Source organism: Molossus molossus, unplaced genomic scaffold (assembly GCF_014108415.1).
Source record: "Molossus molossus isolate mMolMol1 unplaced genomic scaffold, mMolMol1.p scaffold_m16_p_20, whole genome shotgun sequence".
Lineage (NCBI taxonomy): Eukaryota > Metazoa > Chordata > Mammalia > Chiroptera > Molossidae > Molossus > Molossus molossus.
The window spans coordinates 35260274-35288208 of record NW_023425356.1 but is presented as its reverse complement, the minus strand read 5'-3'; the positions used below and the strand labels follow the sequence as shown (position 1 = coordinate 35288208).

Sequence of the window (27935 nt, the reverse complement as noted above, 5' to 3'; positions counted from 1 at the left end):
CCCCGGAGCTGCTCTGACTCTGGGAAGAACCAAATGAAGCCTCATAGAGAAAAATATGTCCATTTTATTGAGCACAACACTGAGCATGAAGCTGAAAGGGGGTCGGGAGGCAAGAGAACGGGGGAGGGGCAGGAGCGATGCACCTGCCTGCCTTTCAGGGAGGGGCGGGAGCAGAGGCAGGATTCGAATGACTGGCTGAAATGAAAACAGTGGACTTCCAATTTATACTTAAAGGGGTGGGTGTGCGGAGGGCACCTGGTCAGGATACTGACTCCTTACAGTACGTAGTCCTGGATTTCTTCCTTTAGCATCTCGGAGGGCGTGGCAGTGCCTTTGGATGGGGACGGGGATGGGGACGGGGCGGGGGGGGGGGGGAGGAGGTGGCTCAGGAGTGGCCGGAGGAAGCTGGAGGTCTCCGCACGGTTAAGAGCTAACACTGGAGTTAAAAGTCCAAACTTTGAGAGCTCACAGGCAGACTGCGGAGCTGCCTGTCATTCATGCGGGTGGGCAGGTGGCTACATGGATGAGCCCGTCCTGGCCAAGAGGATGGAGGCCCGAGAGGCAGGAGCGGATGTGAGCTGAGCAGGGAGTCCGGGCAGATGTTCCTTATGGCTTTGCTCTGAAGGTGACACAGCCTGGCCAGCCCGTTAAGCTTTTCACAACAAACAACACAGACCTGGGCAAGAGCTACCTACGCACACTGCACAGAGCCACGGCACGTGGGGTGTAGGGCACAGAGCAGCAGGTCAGGGAGGCCTGGAAGCCGCGGGTGCCATTCCTCCTGCCCACAGCTTTGGTGAGGCCTTGTCGCCTGGAGGCTCACGCCCGGGCCTTCGGTGAGGGTCTGCCCCAGGGAGAGGCAGTCGGCTGCTTCTGACCGGAAACCGTCCCTGCTCTGCTTGCTCCCCTTCCTCCTGCTGCAGGGCAGACCCCAGGTTCGGAAGGGCAGAGGAGTTGACCAGCTCTCCTGCAGAGGGAAGGGATCAGCATGGGGGTGGGGCTGCCCCTCAGACCCCATCATTTAGACTCTGGGATGGGGCTTTCCTTCTGGGACAGAGGCCCCCCTGCCTCGCGTCCCCTCACCTGGAAATGCAGTGACACGGGCCCGGCCTCTGGGATCACATAATGAGACAGACTCCAGTCTGCCCCGCCCGGCAGTGGGAGCTGCCGTTGGCTTTGACGGGCACCAGGACCTCGGATTTGAAGTTCCTGGAAAGGAAATGAAGCCGCAGGCTATGATGTATTCGAAGAAGGGAGAAGAGCTGAGATAGTTTCTGTGCCTGTGGTGTCCACTCGGCCTTTCCTTTATGAGCTTCAGAAAGTACAAGAACTTGCAGAAAAAACAAACAGGACAACCAAACCCCCTCCCCCGCAAACCCCAAGGCCCTGGAACGTCAAGGAATCGAATGCTCATCATTCACAGACACCCAGTTTCTGCAGGTGTTTATAATTCCTGTTGCTTCACTAAACTTTTATAGGACCTCCTTGAGGCAGGCCGGGCAGGTAAATATAACTCAGTGAGCCCATTTTACAGATGAGCAAAATCGAGACGGAGACATTGATTTGTCAGTGGTCACCCAGCTAGTGGGCAGTAGGGCAGCGTTTCCCTTGACCCCTGATCCAGAGCTCTTCCCACCCTATGGAGCTGCCTGAGTTCTTTCAGACCCAGGCCGAGGAGGGCGAGGCCTCTTTCTTTGGGTGAAAATACGTACTGTTTTTTGTTGGCCTTTCTGAGGAGCGTGGGCTCAGAGCAGTAAGAGGACTTCCCTTTACTCCCGACGCTCAGGCAGCTGGAGCAGCAGCCACAGGGCCCGACGGCCAGGGGCCCCTGCTGCATGGGCACCAGGCTGCTGCTGATGCGGAGGGAGCCGTTGACCAGGCAGTTGAGGGACCTGCCACCACGGGCTGTAGGCCGGAGGCCATGCTGGCAGGGCAGCCGGGTCAGGGCAGGGAGTGCCACGCTCTGGTCCAGGGCGGGGGCCTCGGTGATGGCGATCTCAGGGGAGCTGGGTCTCGAGGCCTCGGAGGCTTTAGTCACAGGAGGCCTGTTCTCCAGCTCGGGGCGGATGCCCGGACTGTGCAGGTTCATGTGCAGCTTCCGCATGTGATGCACCACGGCCGCAGCGTTGAAGGCTTGCTGCGGACACACGAGACCAGCCGGGTCGTCTCTGCCCTCTGCCCTGTGGCCGCAGTGTCTGCTGGGAACCCTCCACCAGCCTCTGCCCAGTCCAGCCTCCCGGGGAGGACAGCTTACCCTCCACTTGCTCTTGGCAAAGTTCTTCTGGATCTGAAGGCTGACTGATGGGTAGATGTCCCGGTGGAGGGCGGTGTTTCCATTAATCCTGGGGGTGCAGAGGGGACACCTAGGTAGCGGGCGGCTATGGGAACTCAGCCAGGGGTGGGGCAGGAGACTGTGCATGTAGGTGCAGGTTAAGGCAAGTGGAGTGCCTAAGGACAGGGTGGCCCAGCATGGGAAGGGCTGGATTCAGAGCCCCTCTGTCCCCCGGGAAGGTCATCTGGGGCCTATGCTTTGACAAAATCAAAAACTCGCTTTGGAGCAGGACCAGCTCACTCTGGTGTGTAGGCCGCATCTACCCATTGCTGCTTTGTAAACAAGGTCGTCCTGGAACACAGACGGGCCCCTTCACTCAGGTATGGTCCGTGTCCCAAGGCAGATCGACTAGTCGCCACAGCGCGGGATGGCCAGCGAAGCCGAAAGTGTTCACTACCTGGCTTTTTATACAAAATGTTTACTGGCCCCGGTGCCCGAGGGCACTGGGTTGTCACCATCCGTTAGCTCAAAACTTTGCTCAGAACCACCTCCTCCTGGAAGCCTTCCTCAGTGAGGCCACCCAAAGAGGCTGCCCTTTTCCTGTCCCCTCAGCCCTCATTCACTCCTCTCGAACGGTCCTCAGACGCCTGCCACGTGCACAGGGCTTGCTAGGTACTAAGGGACCCAGAGAAGTAACAGATGTGGTCCCGGTCCCGAGGGGCGGACGGCAGGTGTGGAGCCGCGCTTCATGCCGTGAGAGAGAGCGACGCACAGAAAGCTGTGTGACTGACAACGAGAGATGGGAGGTCTGCCTGTTGCGGGAGCCGAGGCTCCAGGGAGGGGCAGGCCCTGCTCTGGGTCCTGAAGGATGCTGCGTACAAGGCAAGAGGCAGGGCGTTCTAGGTGGTGCAACGCTATAACCCAGGGTGTAATTTGGAAAGAGCTGGGTGTATGGGGTAGGGGAAGGCAGGGAGAGAAGTATAGTCCTCAGGTCTTTCTGGAACAGAAAAGGTGTGTTGGGAGTCCTGGGAAATAAAGTTGAAGGCCGGATGAGGGAAAGCCTGGAAAGACGGCGGATTCTGGGATTGCGGTGGAAAATTCTTGAGCAGGGGTGTAGTAAGAGAAAGGCAGTGTTTCAGGACTGTATCTACCTACTTTATGAACTGCGATTATTCTCAAATCACCTCAAACGGAACAGATTTGGACCCCAGGGTAGAGTAAGATGATGCTCTGAAGGACAGGGCAGAGCTGCCTCTGACCTCTGCACTTGACGAGACAACCCAGCTGCCACCCTTGGGTCAGAGCCCACGTTATCAAAGGCTGTCTGCGTCTCTAGTTGGACCTGATGACACGTCTGTGCTCCTGGCATGTCAGAGCAGTGAGCAGCTCAGGGCGAGCAGACTCCAGGGAAAGACATGTGAAGAGGTCAGCGTGATGTACGGGGAGCCCCTGGACGTGGAACCCCCCGCTCCTCACTCACCAGGGGTGCCGCAAGGCCTTCTCACAGGTGTACCGCTCACTCGGGTCTTTCTCCAGCAAGTGGCAGATGAAATCCTTGGCTAAGAGGAGCAATGAAAGACACAGCAGCTAAGGACCAGATTTCACGACTGATGGAAATTCACTTCCGGGCTGGTGGGTGGCAGTGAATGCATCTTTTAGCTAATCTTCTAGAGAGGCAATTTTAAGAGTCTTAAAAAGAGAAGAAAAAAAAATCCAAACCACCTAACAACAACCCACCATAAAGCATCAAAGAGAGGCTCTACCCAGCCTCACCCACGTAGCCCTGCACACACAGCGCTCGTCACGCGGCACCAACGTGCCTGCATGCCACGCAGGAGCTCCCTTGCACCATCCAGGGGCCAGCACCCACACCTGGGCACACGTGTGAGTGCCGGGTTTTTCCAGCTCTGATCTCTGCTTAATGGATCCAACAACACGCAGTGATTGCTTTTCACACGGAGACACGGCACGGTCTCGGTCTTGGTGTGTAGATGGCAAAATGTGGCCTTGGTCCTGCTGGAAGACTCCCCTCTGCCTGGCTCTGCCCCCCCCCCCCACCCGGCCCTTCCTATTAACCTGCTTTTACCAGGCAGACTGTGGATCTGTCTCCAGGAAAACAAAAACATGAACCTTAGAGACAAATAATGTATTTGGCCTTTGAACCAGATGAAGGTTTCTCCACTCTCCTTGGCAGCCTGTTTTCTGTAAGATTCCCTGGGGACTTTCAAGAGCCAGGACTGTCATCGTGTGTTAGGCTCTTTGTTCTTGGCAGCCTCTGCCTTGAACCTGTTATCTTGTCCTTCACACCCACTGGCCTTACCGGACTCCGAAATGTCATCCCAGAACGGAGACTCGAATTCATAGTAACCCTCCTTGATCTTCTCAAAAAGCTTAGACTCGGTTTCTTCGTAGAAAGGAGGATACCCGCACAACCTGCAGGGGAACAGGAAGGGCCATGCTGTTCCCCCTTCCTCCCTGGCCAGCCTCTCCCCTCTGCCCAGCCTCCCAGCGGGTACACGGGCAGGCAACAAGGGTCCCCCATCAACAGTGTGACCAGGATATGGATCTGCCCCTGATTCAGGAGCAGCGCAGGTCCCACCAAGAGTTCATGTCGGAGCCAAAACTTGGAACAGGCAGCCCCGGGGGGCCCCTTAGTCCCCCAAACCATCACCACCTCTTCCTGTATTCTCCTGACTCACATGATATACAATGTCTTTAAGAAAGAAGGTAGTATGGCCACTTGAGTGTAAGTTTCATGAGGGATTTCCATGAGGGATGGGGGAGGGGTGATGAGCAGGTTTGGAAAGGAGAGCCTGAGGGTGTGTGGAGAGGGGCAGTGACCGGTTCCTCCAGGCTATCGTCTGGCCTCGGGCTGAGATCACCAGGAGAAAAGTCTGGGATGTGAATATTGTGCCCACGTGGCTTCCCAGCTTCGCTTGGCCTCTCCCCTTTTCACTGCTCATTCCACAGAGCAGGACTCAACACATGCAGTAAATGGGGGTGGGGTACAGGAGGACAGACGACCATGTGGTTGAGCAGTGGGTTGTGTGTGTATGTGTGTGAGTGTGTGTGTGCACGCACGTGTACACGTACATGCTTTGGAGGTAGATGCTGCTTGAGGAGCTGAGACAAGGGAGGGGAGAAGATGGGGTGAGCAGGTTCTGAGATTTCCAAGGAACAGAGCCAATGACAGCTTCTACTCACAGTATGTAAGTGATGACGCCAATGGACCAGCAATCCACAGCCTTGCTGTAGGGTTTCTGGGCTAACACTTCCGGAGCTACAAACCAAAGGCAGAGTCAGGGGGGCAAGATGAGAGGGCTGTGGGTTGGGGACCGGAGGTCAGGAAGAGGCTTAGAGAAGAGGACTTCTATGAGTCTGAAAACTCCCCCAGGGCAGGGACTGTGTCTTTTCCATCAGCCTAGAAGGCCCCATGACAGGGCCTATGACTCCCTGATCAGACTGGAGATTTCCAGGGCTATGTCTTGCCCATTGGACTGAGGACTCTCTGAAGCCAGGCCCTGTGTCTCCCACTCAGATGGGGGATCCCCAGGGCAGGGACTATGTGTCCTCTTTGAGATGGGAACATCTGCAAGTTGGGGACTGTCTCTCTCCCACTAGACCAGGATCTCCCTGAAGGTAGAGAATGAGTCTCCCCTGTTAAGTGAGGAATCCTGCCCCCCCCCCCCCCTCATTTCCCGATGGCAGGCTCTACCTGGCCCATCAGTCTCTGGTGCCTTCTGAGGGCGGGGCTTAGTCTGCCCGAATGTGAGCTCTGTGAGGGAATGAACTATGTCTTCCATTGAGTGGGAGCTCTGGGGCACTTACCTGTCTTTGTATTTATCATAGACACGAGGGCTTTGTGCCCAATGGGACTAAATACCTAATGGTAAGTGACAGACCTCTCTTTTGGGGAGAGAGCCGATTCCCTCCAGTGAGTCAGGTTCGACATCCCACTTCCTAACCCCAACCCAGAGGACTGGCTAAGAGGGAAGGGGCAGGAGGGGATGCTCTCTCAGCTTTCTCCCCCCTAGGTCTCAGGAAGCTCTCACCTGGGATCTTGACTGCTCTTACTTCCGGGGGGTTCTAGACGCCTCCTGCTTAGACAGGAGGCCTCACCTCTGCCAGTTTCCTAGGGCGTGTATTTGAGGGCCCACGTCTGGGTTCCTTAGATTCAAACTCAGCACTATGCCTCCGGGATACCAACACCTGGGCTGAGGTTTCCTCTCAATGGGAGAAAGGAAAGGGGGCTGGAGGTCAACCCCTCAGCAGTCTCACGGTGTCTGGGTTTGTGATCTCGTCTCTCCCCCTTGTCTAGCTGGGAAGACAAAGGCAGGAAGTTGGGGTGCTGTCTTTAAGATGTAGGCTTAGGAGCAGTAGGGGCGGTTTAGAGATCAATGGATTGGCTGACCCTGAACCTTATAAGTGATTACTCTACTTGGATCATCCCTGAAGTTGAACCCTGTCTCCTCACAACTGTGAATAACATCCTACTCTGTGAGTAACATCCTTGTGGTCAAATGTAGCCCATTGGTCATCCTCCTTCTCCCAGACTCACCAACGTAGCCTGGGGTCCCACAGGCAGTGGACATGACACCGCTCTGTTCCATCTTGGACAGACCAAAATCTGTGATCATGATCTTAGAGTTCTCTTCGGGGGTGAGGTACAGGAGGTTTTCAGGCTGTGGGAGAAGAGAAATACCACGTAGCAGAGGACACAGTCATCTGGAAGACACAGCTTCCCCTTGCCCCCAACATATCATTTCTTAGGCAGCTGCTGACTTCAAGGCCAGGCTCATCTCTCCTACCTGCCTCCTACCTGCCTCCTCAACTCCTGTACCCCAGTGTGCTGTAGTTTGCTTATGGCTTTGACTTTGCTTAGCTGTATAGCCTTTAATGTACTAATTAATGTACTAATCCCTCCCTCCCCTCATTTCCAACTACCCTAAGACTGTTTTTTGAAGGAATTTAACCCTTGGTTAACTGTCTCTGACCTCTCTAAAGTCTCGTGCTTGCCTGGTGCAGTGTTGACCCTCAATAAATATTTGTTACATTTGATTATTACTCTGACTCAGTCCAAGAAACCTGTGGATTATCTTGGTATCCAAAAAGGGTGAGGCCTCGTGAAAGATTAGGAAAAGGCTGAGGTGCCAATTGACAATGATTATTCATTCATCTACGATCTGTTCAGAAAAGGCCTTAGGAGTGGACCAGTCCAGCCCTCTCACTTTACAGAGCTCAGACTGCCCGTGACCCATGCCACTTCCTAAAGGGTCAGTTCTCTGCCCCTCCCTCCCAACACGGGCTCCGCCCTGGCACCTTTAAGTCCCTGTGGACGATGCCATTCTCATGGAGGTATTTCACGGCCGACAAGACCTGCTGGATCACCAGGCTGGCATCTTTCTCGGTGTAGACACCCCGCTCCAGGATCCGGTCAAAGAGCTCCCCGCCAGAAACTCTGTGGGCACAGGGCAAAGGCAGGAATCCAGCTCTTACTTCAGGTCAAAGGAACGTGACTGTTTGCTCTGTAGCCCTGGGGACACCGCTGTGGCAAAGAAGACAGGTTCCCTGACTATGCAGGGGGACTAGTCCCTCCAGTCTCAGAACACCTCCTTCGGGTGCCTGGAGCGGTATCGCTAGGGAGCCATTTCTTCGGGCCAACCATTGACCTCTCCCTGGGAACGTCCTTTCAAATGAAAAATGCCCATTTTGTGTATCTGAGGGCCCAGGTCTGGGTTCCTTCGATTCAAACTCAGCACTATGCCTGCGGGATACCAACACCTGGGCTGAGGTTTCCTCTCAATGGGAGAAAGGAAAGGGGGCTGGGGGTCAGCCCTCAGCAGCCTCACGGTGTTTCACCGGAAGCCAGTAATTCCTTTCCGTGGTCACATTTCTCATCTGCCTCCTTCCTGGCTGAGGACACAGGAAGGAGACAGGATGGAGGGAGAGCAGGAGCGGTAATCGGGCGGCGAGGAGGTGTGCAAACGAGGCTTCTGTGCTCCTGTCGGGAATTCTCGGCTCCGTTTGTAACCCTGGGCTCCCGAAGGGTGAAATCATGGGGTGGAGATGGGGCGGTAGTTTGAGGCTCACCTGGTATGGTATCTTAGGACAGAGGGAGCTTTAAGATCAAGTCTGACCCCCGTCTCTTCAACACCATCTACCCTATTTTTGCCAAGAAGTTTTCTAGTAAGAACTGGCAGAGAACTCACTGCCTCCTAAGACTGTTTTATCTTTTGTCGCTAATATTTCTAGCTACGTGATGAAACCCGACTCCCTTAGGTTCTATCAGCAGAACTTAACTCCACCATCAGGACCATTAGGGCCACACAGAACAAAATAACACCCTTCCACAGGAATCTTCTAGAATATGTGCAGACGGTGAGATTCTCTTCTGAGGCCTTCTCAGGGATAAACATCCCAGACTACTTCAACTACGAGGGGGGGTGGTTCCCATCCCCTTCCCACTGTCCTATGACACGGACACGGCTACACGTACGTGCCAAGACAATGCAATGCTGAGGGTGTAGGATTCCTCTAATAAAAATGCATGACACCCTTCGTCTCTGTCCTGAAACTCTTGACTCTGCAAAGGGGCCTGGAGGCCCACGAGAGAAAGATACTCTTCGTCCACAGCTAGGAATTCCTGACGCGTAGCATCCTGGTGCTACGAGGAGGCTTGGTGATTCGTCAGTGACTTCTGAATCTTCCTGCCTTCCTGCCTCCCCTTAGCCATCTGGGGACAGTGTGCTAGTCCTGATGAACTGGCTTCTGTAAGGTGCCACCTGGTCCCCACTCACTTGTTAGTGACACTCTGGGCCCTCCCCCAACCTTATGCCCTTGACTGCTTGCTAGGCTAGTCACCAGCCTCAGGTGAGCCCAGGGGTTAATAGGCTGCGGAGGCCTTAGGGTTTCTGCGGAACGAGCTGTCCGTCACATCATTGTATCCAGCTGTGAGGCTGCAGGCTGTGGGTGTGTGTCTGTGTGTCTGTGTGGACCTGGTAAGCAGAGTCTCTGAGCCCAGTGCCGAGTCCCCGGGGGCACTGACCAAGCCGACAGCAGTCACTCCCAGGCAGGAAGGACTCTTATTTGGACATGACAGTGAGGGGGAGACCTTTGTAACCAGGCGACTTTCAGTCCCACACATGGACGGACGCACTCACAATCACAGCCCATTTTTAACTTTAGGTGGCTCCCTTTTGAGAAAGTCTTTCTTTATATTGAATTAAAATCTATCTACCTGTGGCTTCTACTTCCATGGTCATTTACCCTGGAGTGATGTTGTAACACTTAATATCCGGTTTGTTGAACATGACTGATCATAATGGACTCAAGCCACAGTGCCAGAGAAGGGTTCTGGAGGCCCCTGCCATGCCAGGCATTGTCCTTTCAATTATAGGGTGGTGGGAGGTCCAGAAAGTCTGAGGGGGAGGGACGGGGCAGGAGGGAGGATGGGCTGGGGTCACAGCTGCCTGGTAGGAAATATTTTAACAACTAGTAAGGCTGTGCTGGTACATACCAACTCAGTAATCTACCCTCGGGCCCTGGCTGGTTTGGCTCAGTTGGTTAGAGCATCGGCCCACAGACCAAAGGGTCTTGGGTTCGATTTCTTGGGTTTCAGTTTTGATCCCCAGCCCTGGTTGGGGTTGTGCAGGAGGAAACCAATCGATATGTCTCTTTAACATCAATGTTTCTCGCTCTCTCCCTCCCTCTCTTCCATTCTATCTTTAAAAAAAAAAAAAAAAAAATCAATGGGAAAATATCCTCGGGGGAGGATTAACAAAAACAAACAAACAAACCATAAGCAGTCCTCAGTCCACATAGAACATGTCCCTGCTCAGAGGCATCCTGATCTCGAAAGGACGCTTGGCATTTCAAATCCTCTTGAACTCATTCCTGAGCTCGTCTATTCATCGTCCTCCCTCCCTCCCCACCAGTCAGCCCCCTCCAGGCCTCCGAGGCCCCACGGGACATCGGTGGGGGCTGCGGGTCACCTTCACTTACAGCTGCATGACCAGGTAGTAGTGAGTGGTGCTCTCGTAGATGTCCTCCAGGGTCACGATGTTTTCATGCTTGATCCTGGGGAAACGTAAGGGCCATGGTGAGAGGCACGTGGTCTAGGTCGTCCAGACAAAGAATGCGGACCCAGCCCAACTGGACACTTATCTCCGTTAGAGACGCCTGATGACAACGTTTAGGAAGAAAGGGTCCCTGTGAAGCCTTCACAATACACAGGCAGTCACGGAGAAATCCCAGAGAAGGTCCCCAGAATGGTGTTCAGCCCATAGTTTTGAACGGATAATCAATCCTTCTGCCTTCAGGGAACACACATTTCATTGTTACCTGAGGGATCTCTCTAGGTGTATCAGAAGAGAACGCTGAACGACCGCAGGGAGGTTCAGGGAGCACTGACCACTGGGTTCGTCTACAACATGGGTACCCAGGTCTCTTTCAGAAACACTGCCCGAGGGAAAGGGACAGCAGCAGGAGGGCCTCGGGCCAGCAAGGCCCCTCGTGGGTCATCATGGGGGAAGGGTTGCAATATTTTTCCAGGATGTTGTGAGGAGGCAGAAGCTCATGTGGCGGGTCAGTTCCGTGGGAAGCCTTAGATCAGTGATTCTCAACCAGGGGCTATTTTGTCCCTCAGGGGGCATTTGGTGACAGCTAGAGACATATTTTTATTGTCATGACTGGGGACGGGGGAAACACCACAGGCGTGCAGTGGGTACAGGCAGAGATGCTGCTAAACATCCTACAAGGCACAGGACAGCCCCCAACACAGCAAAGAAGTATCTGTTCTGAAATGTCAGTAGGGCTCAGGGTTTCTCAGAACCCTGTCCTGCGTGACCTTGGTCTGGACTACTCGAGGCTGAGGCAAGCAGGGTGATCATATTAGCTGGAGGCGCAGCCTTCCGATGAGCAATTCTGTGCAGGGCTGTCCAGGAGGAAAATCTCTAGGAAGCTGTATTACGCAACGCGGGGGTTAAGACCTTAGACTCTAAGTCAGTTGGGTCTGAGTTTAGACCTAGCGCAGGCATTTACTAATTGGGTAACTGGCTGGCTTACTCATATCTTCTAAGCCTCACTTTCCTGGTCTCCGAAGAACATCTCTCTTAGAGGGTTAGATCAGCATTAAAAGAAAAATGCATGTCAAATGCTTAATACAGTGCCTGGGAAATAGTAAACACGTAATTAATAGTACCTATCATCTTTAAGACATTTCTAAAAATATAGACCTCTTTCAGGGGCAACCTGATGGATTCAATTATACATGGAAGCTGACAAAGTCAACGTTAGTTTGTTGATGATTCACTCACTGAACACATGTTTATTGAGCTGTTTATGTATCTGTGCTTTAGGGACTGATGATACAATACAATAATAACAAAGACCACCACAGTCCTTGCTTTCAATGAGTCTAGAGTCTCTGTCTCTGCTTTAATCTCCCTGGAACCCAGACCTAGATCGCCAACATCCTACCAGACACCTTCACATAGAGATAGGTGGATACTTATATTTAATATGCTCTGATCAATTTCTTTCTATTTCCTCTAAGCCTACACATCCTTTTGGTTTTCGATCCCAAGCAATGATGCTACTGTCCACTAAATCACTCAATCTCAGAGTCATTTTTCCTGCTTTTCCCCTTTATATTTTTACCAGTTAACCCCAAACCCAATCACTTTCTCGCTGAAATACCTCCTCAACTTAGTCTTCTTGCCATTACATGATCCTGCTGCTACTTTGCTTTGATCCTCATCTCTTGCCTAGATTATTGAGAAAGTCTTAAAATTGGTCTTTCATCCTCTTGGCTGGCATCCATCCTCACCATGCTGAAGAGGGATGGCTTTAAAATATAAATCTGATATGTGGCTTCCTACTTAAAATCCTCTGATGGCTTTGCTTTGCTCACAGAATAAAGGCAACAGTCTTTATCATGAGGTCCAAGACCCTTTATAATCAGGTCCCCCTTGACCATGTTAGTTTCACCTCCTGTCCCTTTGAAAATGCTCACTTCAAGGTCAGGGGCTTCCCCTACAATCTTCCCCAACATCCCTTGCACCTTCATGACTCCACCTTTGAGCTTATGCTATTCTCCATTTGCTTTCCCTTTCTCCATTGCCCTATGTGCCTGTACAAAATGTTATTCATCCACCAAGGTCCCTCTTCTTTGAAAATGTACCTAATAATCCATACTCATTAAAAAAAACACACACGTAGGCAAAATGAATGCCCATCTCCTTCAAACCCTGCCTTCTGCTAGTGTGAGTCACATCTATTTGGAATAGAATTTGTTATGAGTACCTCTGCCCAGAAAATACAAGCTCCTGAGGGTGAGGAATGTGTTGGCTTCATCCTTGTGGTCCTAATGCGTACTATACTTCTGATACACCAAAGGAATCCCACAGGGCTTGTTGTATGAGTCCTGCTCTGTAAACACGGATTATTAGTGTAGCCTCCATCATGATGCTTAGGGTGCAAACCCTACACTTGATTGGAAACAAATTGAGGTTAATTTCCAAGTTTTATGCTGCTTCCTTAATTATGGATTCTCCCTAGGGTTGGCCCGCAATTGATTTTTGTTCCTTTAAGATAATTACTCTCTGGTTTATGCGCACAAACCAGCTCTGCTACCAGTTGGCTCACGGGATAATTCGCTGGAAAAGAATAATTCAGCCAAGACAGCTGTCTGGCTCCACTTAGCTGATTAATCAAACTGACCCGTTAGCTCAATCAAAGGGAACCATGCCTTTTGGTGTGAAAAACCCAGCCCAGGCCTTCTGGGAGGTAATTTGTGAAGCAAACGTGATCCCACAGTTGCAGTCGACCAACGCTAAGACCCACTCACTTTTTCAACACAGCGATCTCATTCTCGAGGCTGCTGTCCCGGAAGGCGGGTGACTTCTTGATGCACTTCAGGGCGAAGAGCTTCCCGGTGACTCTCTGCTTCACCAGGAACACTTCCGAAAAAGCACCTCTGTGCGGGAGACACGGGAGATAACAATTAGTGCCGGCTGCCCAGAGAACATTGCTGGAGGCCAAACCAAAGGGTCAATGAAGGAAGAGTTCCCACGGTCACCGTGACCCCCTGAAGAGCTGCTGGTGGAGAACCTCTCTGTCTGGTATGGCACTGTGCTCTTTTCTCATCCACCACAGGGGAAAGAAAAGACTCTACTACAGACGTAGGGACTAGGAGGCGCTGTTTCCGGGATCTAGAATTTGGGAAGGACTCGCAGAGATTCTGCTTTACTGTGGGGAGCGTTCTTCACTTGGCAAATCCATGAAAGAGAGGTCACTGCAGGGTCAGTTTACTTGACTTCTCCCACAGGGGCACAGTGTGGCACACCAGAGTGGCAGTTGAAAGTAGCACTTTCAGGCTCAGACACAGTGAGAGAGAAAAGACTCCTGTATCCGCGGTAGATGTTGATCACGACCCTGAACCAGCTATCAGAGGCAGGAAGGCTACCATTCCTCTCGTTCAGTAGCATCTGTGAGAACAGAAGAGGGACCCAGCTCTCTGGGCCGGCTTCTCCAGCGAGAGACGATGGAGCCCAATAACAACACAGTGTAGGATCCCAGGTTCCAGGCTTCTTGGCTTGAAGGGGGTCCTCTGGGGACATCAAGCCGTCAGACAGCAGTTAGCTAGCAGGAGGTGCTGGAGCCTGATTGGCCCATGTTAGAACTTCAGCTTTTTGGGTGCCAAGTCACTCAACTTCTATATACCCAGTTTCTTTATCTGCAAAGTGTGAATATGGAGGATCTGATTCATACGGTTGTTTTCAAGATGAAAGGAGTTAATAAAATTGCCTAAAAGTATTCCTGACCTCCATTAAACTCCATGTGTTAGATATTATCATTGTTATTGTTGTTATTGGTATTTGAATGCCATTAGGGAGGACACCTAGTAGTAACAAAAGGAGGAAGTTTAAGTGCAGAAAGAGCCGAGCCAGCCTCTCGCTGCCACGTGGATATTCTAGAATGAAGACCAATGGCAGTACTGCTGGGGAAAGGACTTTGAGAATCCACATTAGAAAATACTTGGTTTCCCGTCTCCCCCAGCTGCACGTGGAGTGGAGTTCATCAGAGCCTTCGGAGCTTGTCTAGTCATTCATTCACTCACTCGTTCCTTTAATCAAGATTTATTGAGCACCTGCTGAGTCTCAGACACTGGCAATAAAGAGGTACGTTTCTGCACTGAGGTTGCCTGTAGACTGGTGAAGAACTCAGACAAACAGGCGATTAATATTTAACCTGAACCACGTTGTCAGACCTTCAGTGAGTGCTTGCTGTGCCGACAGAATCTCTCTGTGTAGGCGCTGGGATCAGCGTTGGTCTAGCTGAGACTCTAGTGTGAGAGCTAGACGCTTCAGCAGGAGGTATCGTGAGACCACAGAAAGTGGAGACTTAAGACATGGCCCCGGCTTTGGTTGGACAGGCTGTGCACTGCACAGTCCCCGCAGATGCCATTCATCTCGGAGGCACAGTATCTGTCATCTAATAATTATTACAACATCTCCCCCAGCAGACAGCGGGCAAGAGAACAGGGCGATTTCTCCCCCTGATGTGTGCCAAGTGACCACGAGGAGGATGTAATTCACGGCTGTCTGACTTAAGGACGCCCTGAGCTCAGTTTACAGGAATGAATGAGAGTTAGCCCAGTGGGGGGAGGTACACTTGAAAGTGATGTTTCAGGTGAGGTTGGGGAAGAAGCAAGAGAAAAAACACGAAGGTGGGAGCAGCAGGTCGGGGTGAGACTCCACCCTCCTGATCCTTAAAACGAGAGAGTGGAACCATGTGCCCTTATTCCTTCCAGCTGGGACATTTTAGGATCTACCCTGGGCTCTTCCCTCACCTGTACCTTTACAACCACACATGCACGATCCCCGATTTCAAAGCTGAGTCCTCCTGGGGGGTGAGATCAAATGAAGGCCTTCCTGGGGTGCTGTTTCCATCAAGGTATATGTCAGGGGCACCTGTTGTGGCCATCTGAAATGTCACTGCTCTTCTGCCTCGGGCTGCTTTCTACTGAGTGTGTGCGTGTGCATGTGTGTGTGCATGTGTGCATGTGTGTGTGTGCATGTGTGTGTGTGCATGTGTGTGTTGGGGGCAGGGACAGAGGAGAGAGATTAGAAGACTTATAATTGTGCCATCTGTCAGATTGTCAGAATGCAGAGCAGAGAGCTGGTTTTGAGCAGTCAAGGTTGTTCAGGTCAGAAGGCAAGACAGGCAGAGCCTTCACAACCAGGAGGAATTGCTTCAATTGAACTCGGTTGGAAATTCCTGCTCTGAATAGCTCTTCACTTCTGCTGGGAGCCTGGGTGATGCTGAAGGTGGGGACAGGGACCAAGGAGAGAAATCTCTTCCTGGGCAGTGAAGGGAGGAGGCCTGGAACGTGGGTGACATACATCCCGCTATGGACTAGCTGTGTCGCTACGGCTGTCCCAGGGCCCTGGGTGGTATCTGGGCAGATTCAGCCAAAGCTCGTTGTTGCAAAGGAGCTGAGGACGAGAGAGAAGAGGTCTTTGTGCTGGGGTTTGGGTGCATCCCCAATGGAGGCGTCTGCTCTGTCCACCGCTTCCCTCTGCATCGCACCTCCCCTGGGTACGTCGTGGGGTCTGCGGCCTGGGCCTCCTGTCCCCGTCCTGAGCACCACACAGGCGCCTTCTCTTTAGCTTCTCATCGGCCCTAACTTCTGAACCGTGACTTGACCCTGCCTTGTCCTCCTGGTTCCCCCAAATCAGTGTGGGTACATTAGAGCCACCAGAAGCACTTAAAATGTAGATTACCGGCTGCTGGGTCCTATCTTCCAAAATCCCAGTGTAGTAGGCCTGGGCCAGAAATCTGTATTTTTCAAAAAAAGTATCTGGGCTAAAATAATAGCGAATTATTATTATTATTTTTTAGTCTGAAATGGCATTGTGGATATAGAAGAAAATGCCTTTATTCTGCAGACAGAAGGATTCAGAAGTGATGTGTGGTGACATTTGCAACCAGTTTACAAATTGTTAGTGTGTATGTGTGTGTGTGTGTGTGTGAAAAACAAATACAGTGAAGTGTTAACTGTTGACTTTAGGAGGTGGGTATGTCGGTGTTCAACTGTCCTGTTATTTCACCTTTCTTCACTGAAACATTTTCACAGTGACCAGCTGGAGGGCTGGGCTCCCAGGTGGCTCTGCCGTGCCCCTGGGCCCAGAAGCTGCGGTGGCAGGTCCCACAGAGCTCCGTGTGTGTCGTCTTCCGATAGTCCCAGGGCACAAGTCTAGGGCAGATGGCGAATCAGCTTCTGCCAACTCAGGCTTCCTTCTCCCTCCTTCTCTTGATTTTTGAGCTGCTTAGCAAACCACTTCTGATTCATGCACGAGTCTTGTTCCTCTCTCTTGTGCCAAAAACCCCCTCTCTAGCCACCCCCATCTTGGCAAAGGCTCCTGATGGGAGGCCAGTGCTCTGATGACCAGGACCACTGCTGGGCTCCTTCTGCGTGCGCGAGCCCGACCCCTGCCTGGGCAGGGAAGGCCAGAGGCCTCCTCTCAGGACATGCCTGGCTCCTCTCCACCTACAGCAAGAGTGTGTCCAGCCTCGTGGCCTGAGCTCACTGCCTCCTAGCCAAAACAGAGGCAGCTAAACTTGGCCTGGGTTGGCCCCAGCAGAGCCGGCTTAAATGGACAGCCCTCTAACTGCGCCCACTTCCCCAGGCCCCTGGCCCATGATCCCAGACTAATGAGCTGACCAGCTGGGGTTCTGAGGGATGGGGGTTGGTGACCCCGAGGCGCTGCCAGCTGCGTCAGAGACTGTGCCCTCCCGGAGGACAGGCAGGACTAAGTGGAGACTTAGCTCCAGCCAAGCCAGCTCTGCTCCCCCAGCCGTGTCCTCATTGTCAAAGGGCAGGCACAGACACCAGGAAGCTGACCTCTTATTTTTCCAATATGACACTTAACCATCGAGCAGAGACGGTGGTGGGGTGGGGAGCTGACCCCGGTGTGTGTAACCCACCCGCTCTTAGCCTCCAAAGCATGTTTTCTTGCATCTATAGTGGACAGTGGGGTTGACCTTGCATTGCTCAGGGAAATGAAGAGGCTGGGTGAGGAGGCCCAGGAAAGTTCTAGGGTCACTGAATCTCCAGAAAGTCTCTTTCCTCCGACCAGGATGAGAACTCAAGGCCTGTGGCAGCTATGGAAGTGGGGAGAGGTCCCTGGGGGCAGGTCAGGAGGTAGAAGCTGGGGAAGGGCTGGTTTTCCCTGAGGGCTCCAGTGTAGTAAACTCTCCTCTGTACTGTCCTTAGGTACCTTCCCTCCTCTCCATCACGAGGCCGCTACTCCACCTCCCCAGGTCCCCTGGAGCTGCTGAGATGATGTCCCAATTTATCAGTTCCTGCTGGCCTAGAACAACCCCTTTCCAGCGCCCAGGAGGCCCCAGCCACCCCGTCACCGCCCAGCCCCGCACTCACGAGCCCAGCACTTCCATGAAGATGAAGGTCTTCCGGATGTTGGTGGTTTGTTTCTTCCAGGAGCTGCAGTCATCTTCTTCCTTTCGACCCATCGCCTCCAGAGTTGAAGCTTCTGGGGATGCTTTGTTCGAGGGAGGGAAGAGAGGGTCTGATCAGTGAGTTTCTCACATGGAATGAGGTACTTTGTAAAAAGGATCGGAAATGCGTCCTTCATGGAACAGCTAGAAGGATGAAGAGCAAATCCTGGATAATTGGCAAAGAAAAGACTATTCTCTCCACCTGCTTTGTAAATCACTACAAATTTATTGAGTGTCTTCTACCTACTGTGCTTGCCACACATTCAGGGAGTTTCACATGTAGCCTACAGTGGAAACTCTACTTTGTATATATGTATTTAAGGACAGTAACACGTACATGTATAGATTCATATGGGATTATCCACCCTGACGGGACCTGGGCTGAGCTAAGGCATTTCCTATGTTACTGGGTGATCCCCAAGGTGTTTATTCACATTGCTGAGTCAGCCCAACTTCCTTTTCTATTAACCCAGCTCTGCCACCTCTCCCAACCCCCAGTCATTGCTACCGAACCTCTCTCCTACCTGTTACAGATTAAGCGCATGGACCTAGATGAGTGAGCATTGTGTGATACTAGGTGATATGTCTACGGTGGGGTAAGAGGCGTCTAGATGGGCTCTCATGCTTCTGGTAGGAAAGTCCCAGGGTGGTGGTGCCCTTTCTGAGGTCAAGATTACCAGAGAGAAGCATGTTCTTGGGGAGTGACTGGGAGGGTTGGAAGGACTAGGTTCCTTGGGCACTCTGCCCTAGCTACCCTAGTGCAGCTGGACGGAGGGGTATTGAGTTTCTGGGGGTGGTGGGTGAGACACATTTCTGCCAGCATCCTTCTCCCACAAACTTCTTGGACCTGACAGAGAGAAAGGAGAGCACGTCTAATGGCTGTATGTCTTGGGCAATGCCCCTCCTTCCCTATTAGAAAAATCGCAGTACAATCCAAGGGGTCTTCTAATAGCTTTAGAACAAAGAGGACGTTTGTGTCTCCACAAATTAGCATTAGGTAAAGAGCACAGGTTTGGAGGTCAACCTGAGTTTAATTCCCACCTCTGCTAGTTACTAGTTAAATTGCCTTAAGAAGGTTAATAACCTCTTTGAGTCCATTAGTTCATCTGTAAAATGGGGACAAAGCCCCTTCTGGTTATGGTGAACAGTAAATGAAATTGTATACACAGAGAGTTAGCATATTGTCTCACCCGTATTAAACAGTTGTGACAGAGGTAATATTTGGGGAGTATTAAGCTGATGTTTTTTTCATTGGAGGAATCATGTCAGAACATAGGTTCTGTTCTATAGAAGGAAAGTTCTCCTGCCATTAAGACATAACTGTGAGGCTTAGACCCTGGGAATAAGAAGAATGTGACGTAAGTGAGGTTCTTCCTAGAGATGACAGGCATGGGAAGACTGATACTTTTGGCCCAAGTGGATCCTGGGAAGAAGATGGGGAGACAGATGGAGCAGTCATCAGAAGCACACATCTTTGCTAACATCCACCCCGGAATCAGGCGTCCCAGGACCCTGGTGGTGGAGACTATAAGCCTAGATGGAATTCTGGCTGCAGCCACATCTAAGAGGTCAGAAGGTAATGATGGGGCCAGCTGAGAGGGAGAAGCTGAGTGAGACGAAGTTGCACGACCTGCAGAAGCTGCCCAGGGGATGCGGGGGCTGGAGCCAGCTTGTGCCAGCTCGTGCCAGCTGACTGTGCACGTCTCTTCTCGGTTCCAGGCTAGTGGCCTCGTGCTGTTAGCCGTCGAGGGAGTATTTACTCCATGGCAACAGGTAAATGCTACGAGCAGGGCTTCTCCCCACCTTCCCCTAACCCTCCAAGAACCAGATGCTAAACATTTATCGACAAACAAAACATTTATCAGCTCCCCTCTGCCCATGGCCCTGGTGAGGGGATTTATTGCTGCCAGAGGGAATGTCACCTGGGGTCTGGATGAAGAAACCACTACACTCGGGGAGTCTCCGGTGGAAGCAAATGGCTGGGATCAGGGCCCTCATTGGAGGGTGTCAGCATGACATTCCACGGACCAGGTGAGACCAGTCACACCTCCGAGGCCACTAGACAGCTTCTGAGGAGATCCCAGGCAACTGGGATTCGAGGTCCCTGGTAAGTCTGATGGCCCCCTCTCCCGTACTAAAACCAGATCGGGTACTTTATAACGCAAACTGCGACCTTGAACTAGAACAGGAGGAGGAAAGGCCTTGTCCAGGCTGTGTTTTCCTTAAAGGCACTTTATAAAAAGCTAAAGGAAACTCTTTATTAAATCTGAGATGTTATAATGGACAAGTTCAGATGTAAAGTTTCCTATTTCCTGTTTGCTGCCTGGCGGGGTAAGATTTCATAGGAAATGAAGAATCTGTATTTTCTTTGCACATTTTAGCATAGTGTGTAACTTTGCATCCTGGCTATAGAGTTATGAAAACCACATTCGGTACAGCCGAGTGTGGATCTGGTGGCTTGTTGGTTGAGGTGCTCCTTTGGCAGCCCAAAGGGACCACAGAACTGTCAGAGGAGGACCCGCCCTGGACTTTGAGGGCACAGTCTGCAAGGTGGAGACAAATGGACCCTGACTGGCAGAGACTACTTTGAGGAGGATGAAATATTACAGTAGAGGGCTATCTTTAGCCAGATACAATTCTGCAGATTCTTAGCCCCAAATCTAGCAGCTTCCACTTATCAGAGTGGTTGGCATTGGGGCTTGGACCAAATGCGTCTGAATGTGTAGACACACTGTGGCTGAGAAGTCTTAAATAATGTGGGGCAAAGGAGCGGGCATTAAAAGGAACCAGATCAGCTAGGTCAGTGTGTATGTCTCCTTCTCAGTCTCTTTCCCCTTCCAAAGAGCAGGGCTGCAGACTCGGCCTTTCCGGTAGGGAGTCCATCAAAAGCCTTCTCTCCAGTTCGGGCCTTCAGCGGGGTGGTCACCACTCCCCCTAGTGGCGCCCCCGTGGAATGACGGCCTGCTTGCTCTCCAGGCGGCATCGCCACCTCATTAGCAGATCCGTACTCACTGTTCCTTCCTTCCCATCTCTTTTAAATAGCTTCTTAAAAACATAGTATTCTTAGCCTCAGCTAGGCTATAAGAAAACATCTTCCCCGCCCACCCCTCCTCCCATACACTCAATCCTAACAATTTAGTTCCATCCTCAGAGCTACGTGGAAAACTCCTGAGCCAGATCTGAAGCCCTGCTCCATTCCCGCCCCTGCTTGGCCTCAGAAAAACGTCGAGGCCCCTTCAGAGGAAAAGAAAACAAGTTCTGAGAAGGTCGAAGCTCCAATATCACTCTCCTGTGTTTCCAAAGTACTCCCTGCCTCTCTCTGTTTCTGGCAATGATTTCTATTGGCTTCGCAGCTCCACAGTAGCCACTGCAGACCTCCCTGGGATTTAGAGTGGCTTGCCCAGCCCAGCTGGTTCCGGTCCCTCGCTCCTCAGCAGAGCCAGACCCTCAAGAATATTCTGACAACAGTTCCTGGCGAAGGAAATGACCTCATTGCATGGGACCATCTTCGAGTTGTGGAGGTGATGCTCCTTCACTCAACATGCATTTCCTGAGTACCTCCTGTATATCCACTGTACTAAATACAGACATTTGTATGACACGAGGCTACCCTGGAAAGCCCTTACAATCAACTTGAAAAGACCAAGCAGAGGTATATACACACATACCTAAGAACACAGACCGGTTCTGGGAGTTGGTAAATGAAGGAACACCTTGGGTCAGGGCCAGAACGGTTCTGCGGTTGCCTGCAGGTTGACGGCTTCCATATGGGTTTCCTTCACCAGAATGTGGGTGCTTCCGGGGCGGGGGCCACGCGTTCCTCGTCTGGGAATCTCTAGTGTCTGGTACTGAGCCTGGGACATACTAAGGGTCCAGGTCGTATTTGTTAAATGAGTGGATAGGGAAGAGAGCCCGGGGTGGGGGAGAAGGGGGCTTGGCCAGGGATCGCTTTGAGGAGGAGTTGGACTTCGTGTGGGTATGGGAGGGTGGGGAGATGTGGTCTTGATATTGCTCTAGAGAGATCAGTGGGGAAGAGGGCACCCTGGGCAGGGCGGGTGGCAGGAGCTCCTCCCTAAAGCTTCCACTGGGGGGCTCTGCCTGGGGCAAAGCAGCAGAGTGGGCACAATCAGCTTGCCTTCCATGCCATCATGGTCACTTCTGGGACAGACCATGCAGGGCCTGGGTGGGCTCTAGGTCCAATTCTTGGTCAACATAACTTTCCTGGGGCACCCGAAGAGGCCTCTCCTGACCATTCTATCTAGAGTCATCTCTCCTCCCCCTCGAAGTTCCTCCAGAATGTGAGACTGAGCCTGTCTTCTGTAACACATCTGACCACCTGAAATTCTATTGCTTTATGTGAAATCATATCCCCCCTAGAAAGTGACTCCATATGGACAGAGACCTGGTCCATCTCCTTGCCTCCCTGGGGCCTGGCTCAGCGCCTGGCTCCAGCTAGTACTCAGTGATATTTTTTAGACGGTCTTCTTGAGCTCCTGGGGAGAACGTTTACAGCTTGGGGGAGACTGCACAGGAAAAGGTTCTTCCTGAAGGGCAGGACACAGCCTGGGAGTGGACACTGCCTCTGAGCAGGCCGTTCCGAGCTCCGGGGAACAGGCTGTGCGGTCCCCGTGCACCCAGCCTGGCCACTTATGAGCCGCTGCCGATAGATCCCGGGCTGTGAGCCCAGAGGCAGGCGCCCGTCACGTGCTTCTTCCATGGGGCGCCCCTGTCCTCTCCTTCCCAGGCTCGTGAGGTCCCAGGAGCCCTAGACTGAACTCAAAGGCAGATGAGCTTACCTTCAGTGGCCTCCTCATCGTCATCCCCATACCCCGAAGGTGCCAGGCCACCTCATGACCCCCACTGCTCTGGAACCTCTCTCTGGACCCTCACTTCTGGCTGCCTTGCTCCACGGAACCTCCTCATCACAGGTTTCCTGTTCTGAGTCACAGCCACTTAGGACTCTGCTCTGAGGTGCTTAGTAACTCACTCAGCTGGGCTCACTGCCCGAGTGCCATCCCTCCTGATAAGGTGTCCCAGAGTCTCTGAGCACCAGGTTTTAACCCAGAGGCATTCAGGTCAATTCAATGCCATGTGTTCCCCAAACCCGCACAGTCCAGTTCCTAAACTGGGCACAACAAAGCAGAGGGATGGGGACAGTAGGGACAGGGAAGGAAAAAGAGGATCTTTTTTTTTTTTTTAATCCTCACCCGAGGACATTTTTTCATTTTTTTGTTGTTGTTGTTTTTGTTCAGATAGAGTGGGAGGGAGAGAGAGGAAGAGAGAGAGAGAGAGAGAAACATAGACATGAAAGGCACACATTGAGTGGCTGCCACCCGCACGACCCAACCAGGGCCGGGGACAAACTGCAACCGAGGTACGTGCCCTTAGCGGGAACCAAACCCGGGTCTCTCCGGACCTCAGGCTGATGCTCTAACCACTGAGCCAAACTGGCCAGGGCAGGAGAGGATCTTTGAGCAGCAACTGTGCAGCCTTCAACCCACGGCAAAGCCTCTCAGCTCCACCTACAAGAAGAGCTACGCCTTCCCGGGTGATTTCACTCGGGGTGTGGTGAGAGGCCTCAGAGCCTTCGTGGGGGACCGTATGTGGCCTTTTTGCTCACCTCCCAGGAATCAGGTCACCCTCAGACTGCTTTGTGCTTCCACGGTTTTCCATGTCTTTGAATCATGACTCAGAAAGGCCTGTGGGTCTTGGAGGGAGGTTATCCATTGGATCACCTGTCATAGAATGTGCTGTCTGCCTCCAGGCTGGGGCACAGGCTTCATGGCAGTACATCAATCACCTGGTTATAAAGCAGCTGGGAGGCTAAAGCTGAGACTTTGTTTTTTCCTGGGCCCCCCTGTTTTCTGGACTTGGGCCCATACTGGACTTTCCATCAGGCTCTGGATTGAGAGACACACTAGAAAGACACCGGTTCCGACACCAGTCTTGGCTCGGCACTGAGCAGCTGTACATCCCTAGGTAGATCACTGTACGTCTCTGGGCTTCCCCCTCTCTTCTTGGTGAAAAGAGGAGATTAGACTGGATTAAGTTGCCCTGAATCTTGTGTTTTAGAATATTGGTCCCGGGAGATGCTGAGCCAAGTGAAGGTGCTGCCTCTTTAGCAGGTGTCGTCAATGTACGCATTCGATTATTCCAAGGTTCTGGGGCCTATTCGAAACACCTGCTTCATGCTGCTTAACCGGGCATCCCCCACATTTACTAGACTGTGAAATTCTTTCCTTTTGTAACACCTACTAGCCTCCAGGGGAACCTAGCATTGCTCAGAGCTCACTTTGGAAAACGGGGACTAGGCCATCTCGATTGCTCTGTGATTCTCTGTTTGTTTGCGCAATATGAGTTTTCCAGAAGCCTGCTGCCATCCCTCCCAGTCCTGCTCTCAGAGTCACGGACACGTGGCTGGGTCTGTGTGTGCGCTGTCGGAATCTGTTTCCATTTCAGCGACTGCAACTCAAGTGGCTGGTCAGCTGGCCAGAGCTCAGGCCCCGGACCCTAAAGCCTCCTGGAGACTTCTGGCTGGACAGAACTTCTACGGAACGTGGGCTCCATCCCCTGCCTTCCCACCAATTTTGCTATCTCAAAGGTCAACACTGCTTGCAGTTTTTGTTCATAAAATCACCGAGGAAGGACGGTTCTTAGTTGCCTCCTGCAGTTTATTTTGGGCTCAAACCCACATTTAAGTTTAACCAAATTCCGCCTGCTGCAGTGACAAGCCAGGATTCACGTGTTGCCGAAGGTTTATTGTGTGCCTCTCATCTAGGAAACGAGGAACATTCCCTAGGGCTTCACTGGGGGCCTGAGAAGTCAACACACAGGAGTCACTGGAGAGATCAGACGGTGCTATATATATAGTTTTAAGATTTTAAAATTGATTTTTAGAGAGAGAGGAAGGGAGAGGAAGAGAAAAATGTTGAAGTGAGAGTAAGACATTGATTGGCTGCTTCCTGCACACCCCCCACTGGGAAACCTAGGAGTGTGCCCTAATCTGGACTCAAACCAGCAACACCTTGGCGCTCAGGACAACACACCACCAAGTGAGCCACACCGGCCAGGGCAGCAACTTATTCTTAATGTGCTTCTAACACAGTGGGCCTCCGTGTTCTCATCTGCTGAATGGGAATAATGATCTGTGGATGTCCAGGGCATCAGTGGGCATGAAAGCACTCTGCAGCCTCTCACGTGCCCACGCTGCAGGCAACGGGGAGAGAGAGGGAGACAAACGATGATTTCAACAGGGGTGAGTGCAGGACAGGAGATGCGAATCTGTTATCCCGTCAGCTCCCACACGCCTCTCCCAGTGTGAGCATCTCTCCTCACTCTGACTCCGAAGTGTTTAAAGATATATAAATTCTCATACATCACGGCCCTGAAATGCAAACCAACTACTTCATCTGGTACTCAACCAAGAAAACAGAGATCTGTTGCCACACTGTAGGAAACACTGCTGGTGTCGGTTTTTTTCCCCTGTGGGCAATATGCTCATCTCCACTGGGGCCCCTTTCTAAGGAGTTTTCAAGGGTAATAGTTTTGACTGTCTGCCACACGCTGCCTTTGCGCTTGACGCCCACGCAAGAGGTGCCTCGTTGGAACAGGTGTGGGGATAATTACGGTAAATCCCCCCAGCCAGGCTTTCTACTGGGCCTTCCGGGAGGAGAGAGGAGGGATCTCCACCCGGGGAGGGGCGCCCAGCAGCACAGGCCGAGCTCAGGACTGCTGTGGCAAGCAGCTCTGTTTACTAGCCTTCCCTCCCAGGACACCAGGTTTGTCAAACGTCCCAGCCCCTGCAGCCAGATGGCCCCCAGGCGCTGGCGTTGCCCGTGGCGGCCCCCAGCCCCAGCCCCAGCCCCAGCCCCAGCCTCAGCCCCAGCCCCAGCCCCAGCCCCTCGCCATTGGCCAGGAGGGCGCCCAGTTGTAGTGCGCGCGCACCGCCTGGCAGCCGGCCGCCCCACCTCTCCGCGCCCATTCATCCTGCAGCTCATTCACTCGGCTGGCAGGCTGCGGCGGCCCGTCCCTCCCAGGCACTCCGTGCGGCAATTTATTTATGGCCATGTGCGTGCGTGAATCGGGAAGAGGGGGCGAGGGAGGCACTCTCCTCTCGCAGAGGCATTCTTCCCAGGCCCAGCCAGAATCGCTCCAGTCCTGCCCGGGCTGATCACCTGGGCGGGGCACTGTGCTAGGCACTTGACCAGCTTTGTCTGCTTGAATGCCTCACTGCCGCCTTTCAAGGTAGGTATCATTAAACCCATGTTATAGGTGGGATGCTGATGGGTAGTCGCGTTAAGCAATGGGCCCCCAATCAAGCCGATGGTCAATGACGTTCCAGCAGGGGCCAACCGCAGCCTCCTAGTCCCCCTACCATGTAACATTGTTGCCTCTTTCCTGGAGATGGTTGTTGGGTTTCACTTACCTCCGCCCACATCCTTAGGATGCCTTTGTGAACTCCCCAGACCTGACTGCTCTCCCCTCCTCCCCCCAAACACGTGGCTCTGATGACCTGGGAAAGGCTGCAACCTGGAACACTCAGAACACTCAGATTCCTTGGCCTTGAGGCAGGACTGGCACCTCTATTGCCCCAGCTGCTCCCTGATTTAGCTCAGACCTTTTCTCTAACCTGAAGCTTCTTTTCCAGAGTTTTACCCCCTTTTCTAAAGAGTAGTCTTAATACCCCTCTCCCCAACCCTCAACACACACCGTGGCTATCTGCAGTATCATGGAAAGGTCACTGACTATGCCAGAAGATCTGGGTTCAAATGCTACAACCATCGAGTGGATACTGTCAGTATCCAGCTTTGCAACCCCAGGCAAATCGTTAAACCTCTCTGAGTCTCCGTGGTCTCATCTATACTAAAGGAGAAAGAATGCTTGTTTCACAAACCTGATGGCCTTGTCCTAAAGATAATTTTAAAAAAGCACACTATGAACTGTGAAGTGTGGTCCCCATATCTGGTATTACTAAGCACTTTGTGTTATGGCCTGTTGGGTCTTGTTTTGGCCCTGGTTAAGCTTGGGTCAGGAGGACTGCCAGGGGCCAGGCTCTGTCTCCGTCCTCTGGTCTGGGGAAGATGGGACCTGCTTGACTCTCTTGACCCTTCTCGACGATTTTCCTCCTGATCAGTTTATCTGGCTGCAGAGCAAGCAGGCGGCCAGCCACGCACTGCAGCCAGACCAGCGCCAGACCTGGCCGAGCTGCCTGCCGGGAGCCTCAGGGTTAAGGTCTGTGCGTCAAAGTTACGTGGAGAGAGGGGGCCACAGTGGGGGTGGGGGTGTCGATGGTGCACCCAGACCTCCTTTTAGTATCTTTCCCTGAGAACTGAACTAGGGAAGTTTAGACAGGAGGGAGATGGGCGCACCCCTGGGGAAGGTGAAGGAGTGGTATTGTGACTGACAGCAATTCCTCCTGCTCTGGGTGGCTGAGCTCTGCATGCTAATGCAGCCAGGGACGGAGCTGGAGCCTGTGCCAGGACCCTGCCAGGGGTCTGAGGCTGGTTTACCTTTTTTGGGTTTGCAGAGCCACAGGCTGTTTACAGACCTTTTTGCCCGTTGGCTGCCCTAATCCTCACCACAACCCAGACAGGTAGGCAGACCAGGCATTGCCCTGTTGGACAGATGGGGTCAGAGAGGTTAAGAGATGGAGGCTGAGCAGGGGGCAGGGGTGCAGCATGCTGGAGGTCCTACACCCTGCAGATGGACTGCCCCTCCCAGGCACAGAGCCCCGAGGATTGTCCCTGGAATGCAGCCTGCAGGCAGGCATTGCAGGGGGGACATGGACAGATATGTGGCTCCCCTTTTCCTGGCCAGAAGTGCAAAAGGTTCCCACTCAAACCAACACTGAAGTGATGCCAGCGGTTCCCCACGGAGGTCTCACCCAGACCTCATTCAGACTCATTTTCCAAGGCAGCTACAACTTACCCTTGATCCCACACGGATCAGGCTAGACTAGAACTGAGTCTGAAATAAACACCCAAGTTGCTCACAGAAGTGATTCTTTAAACCCACTCTCTAGGAGCCAGCCGCCTCCCACTAAGCAGGAACCCCCCCTAAAATCAATAAAGAAGCAGGTTCATCTTACCCAGGGACTCGGAAAGAATTCGTGCTCCCGGTGCTCCCACTCCAGCTCCTACAGGTC

General features: G+C 52.5%; 1 protein-coding gene across 1 annotated transcript; it reads right to left on the bottom strand.

Annotated features, from left to right (window-relative positions):
- Positions 1–403: 403 nt before the first annotated feature.
- CAMK1G (calcium/calmodulin dependent protein kinase IG) lies at positions 404–27935 on the bottom strand. The gene is made up of 13 exons (XM_036272733.1): positions 27879–27935; positions 17715–17835; positions 13119–13247; positions 10274–10348; positions 7592–7730; positions 6831–6954; positions 5477–5552; positions 4593–4705; positions 3753–3831; positions 2255–2342; positions 1713–2137; positions 1084–1209; positions 404–967 (listed from the first exon to the last, which is right to left on the bottom strand). The coding sequence occupies exons 2-12, from the start codon at positions 17804–17806 to the stop codon at positions 1119–1121; spliced, it is 1431 nt and encodes a 476-aa protein (XP_036128626.1). The 5' UTR covers positions 17807–17835; positions 27879–27935; the 3' UTR covers positions 404–967; positions 1084–1118.

Bases quoted from the DNA above. Each gene is read 5' to 3' on its own strand.
- CAMK1G (XM_036272733.1), bottom strand. From the start codon at position 17,806: ATGGGTCGAAAGGAAGAAGATGACTGCAGCTCCTGGAAGAAACAAACC. The intron at 5,553-6,830 runs GTGAGTCTGGGA...TTTGGTTTGTAG, and splicing joins TGGGACCCCAGGCTACGTTG to CTCCGGAAGTGTTAGCCCAG. The intron at 2,343-3,752 runs GTGAGTGAGGAG...CTGCACCCCCAG, and splicing joins AAGGCCTTGCGGCACCCCTG to GATTAATGGAAACACCGCCC.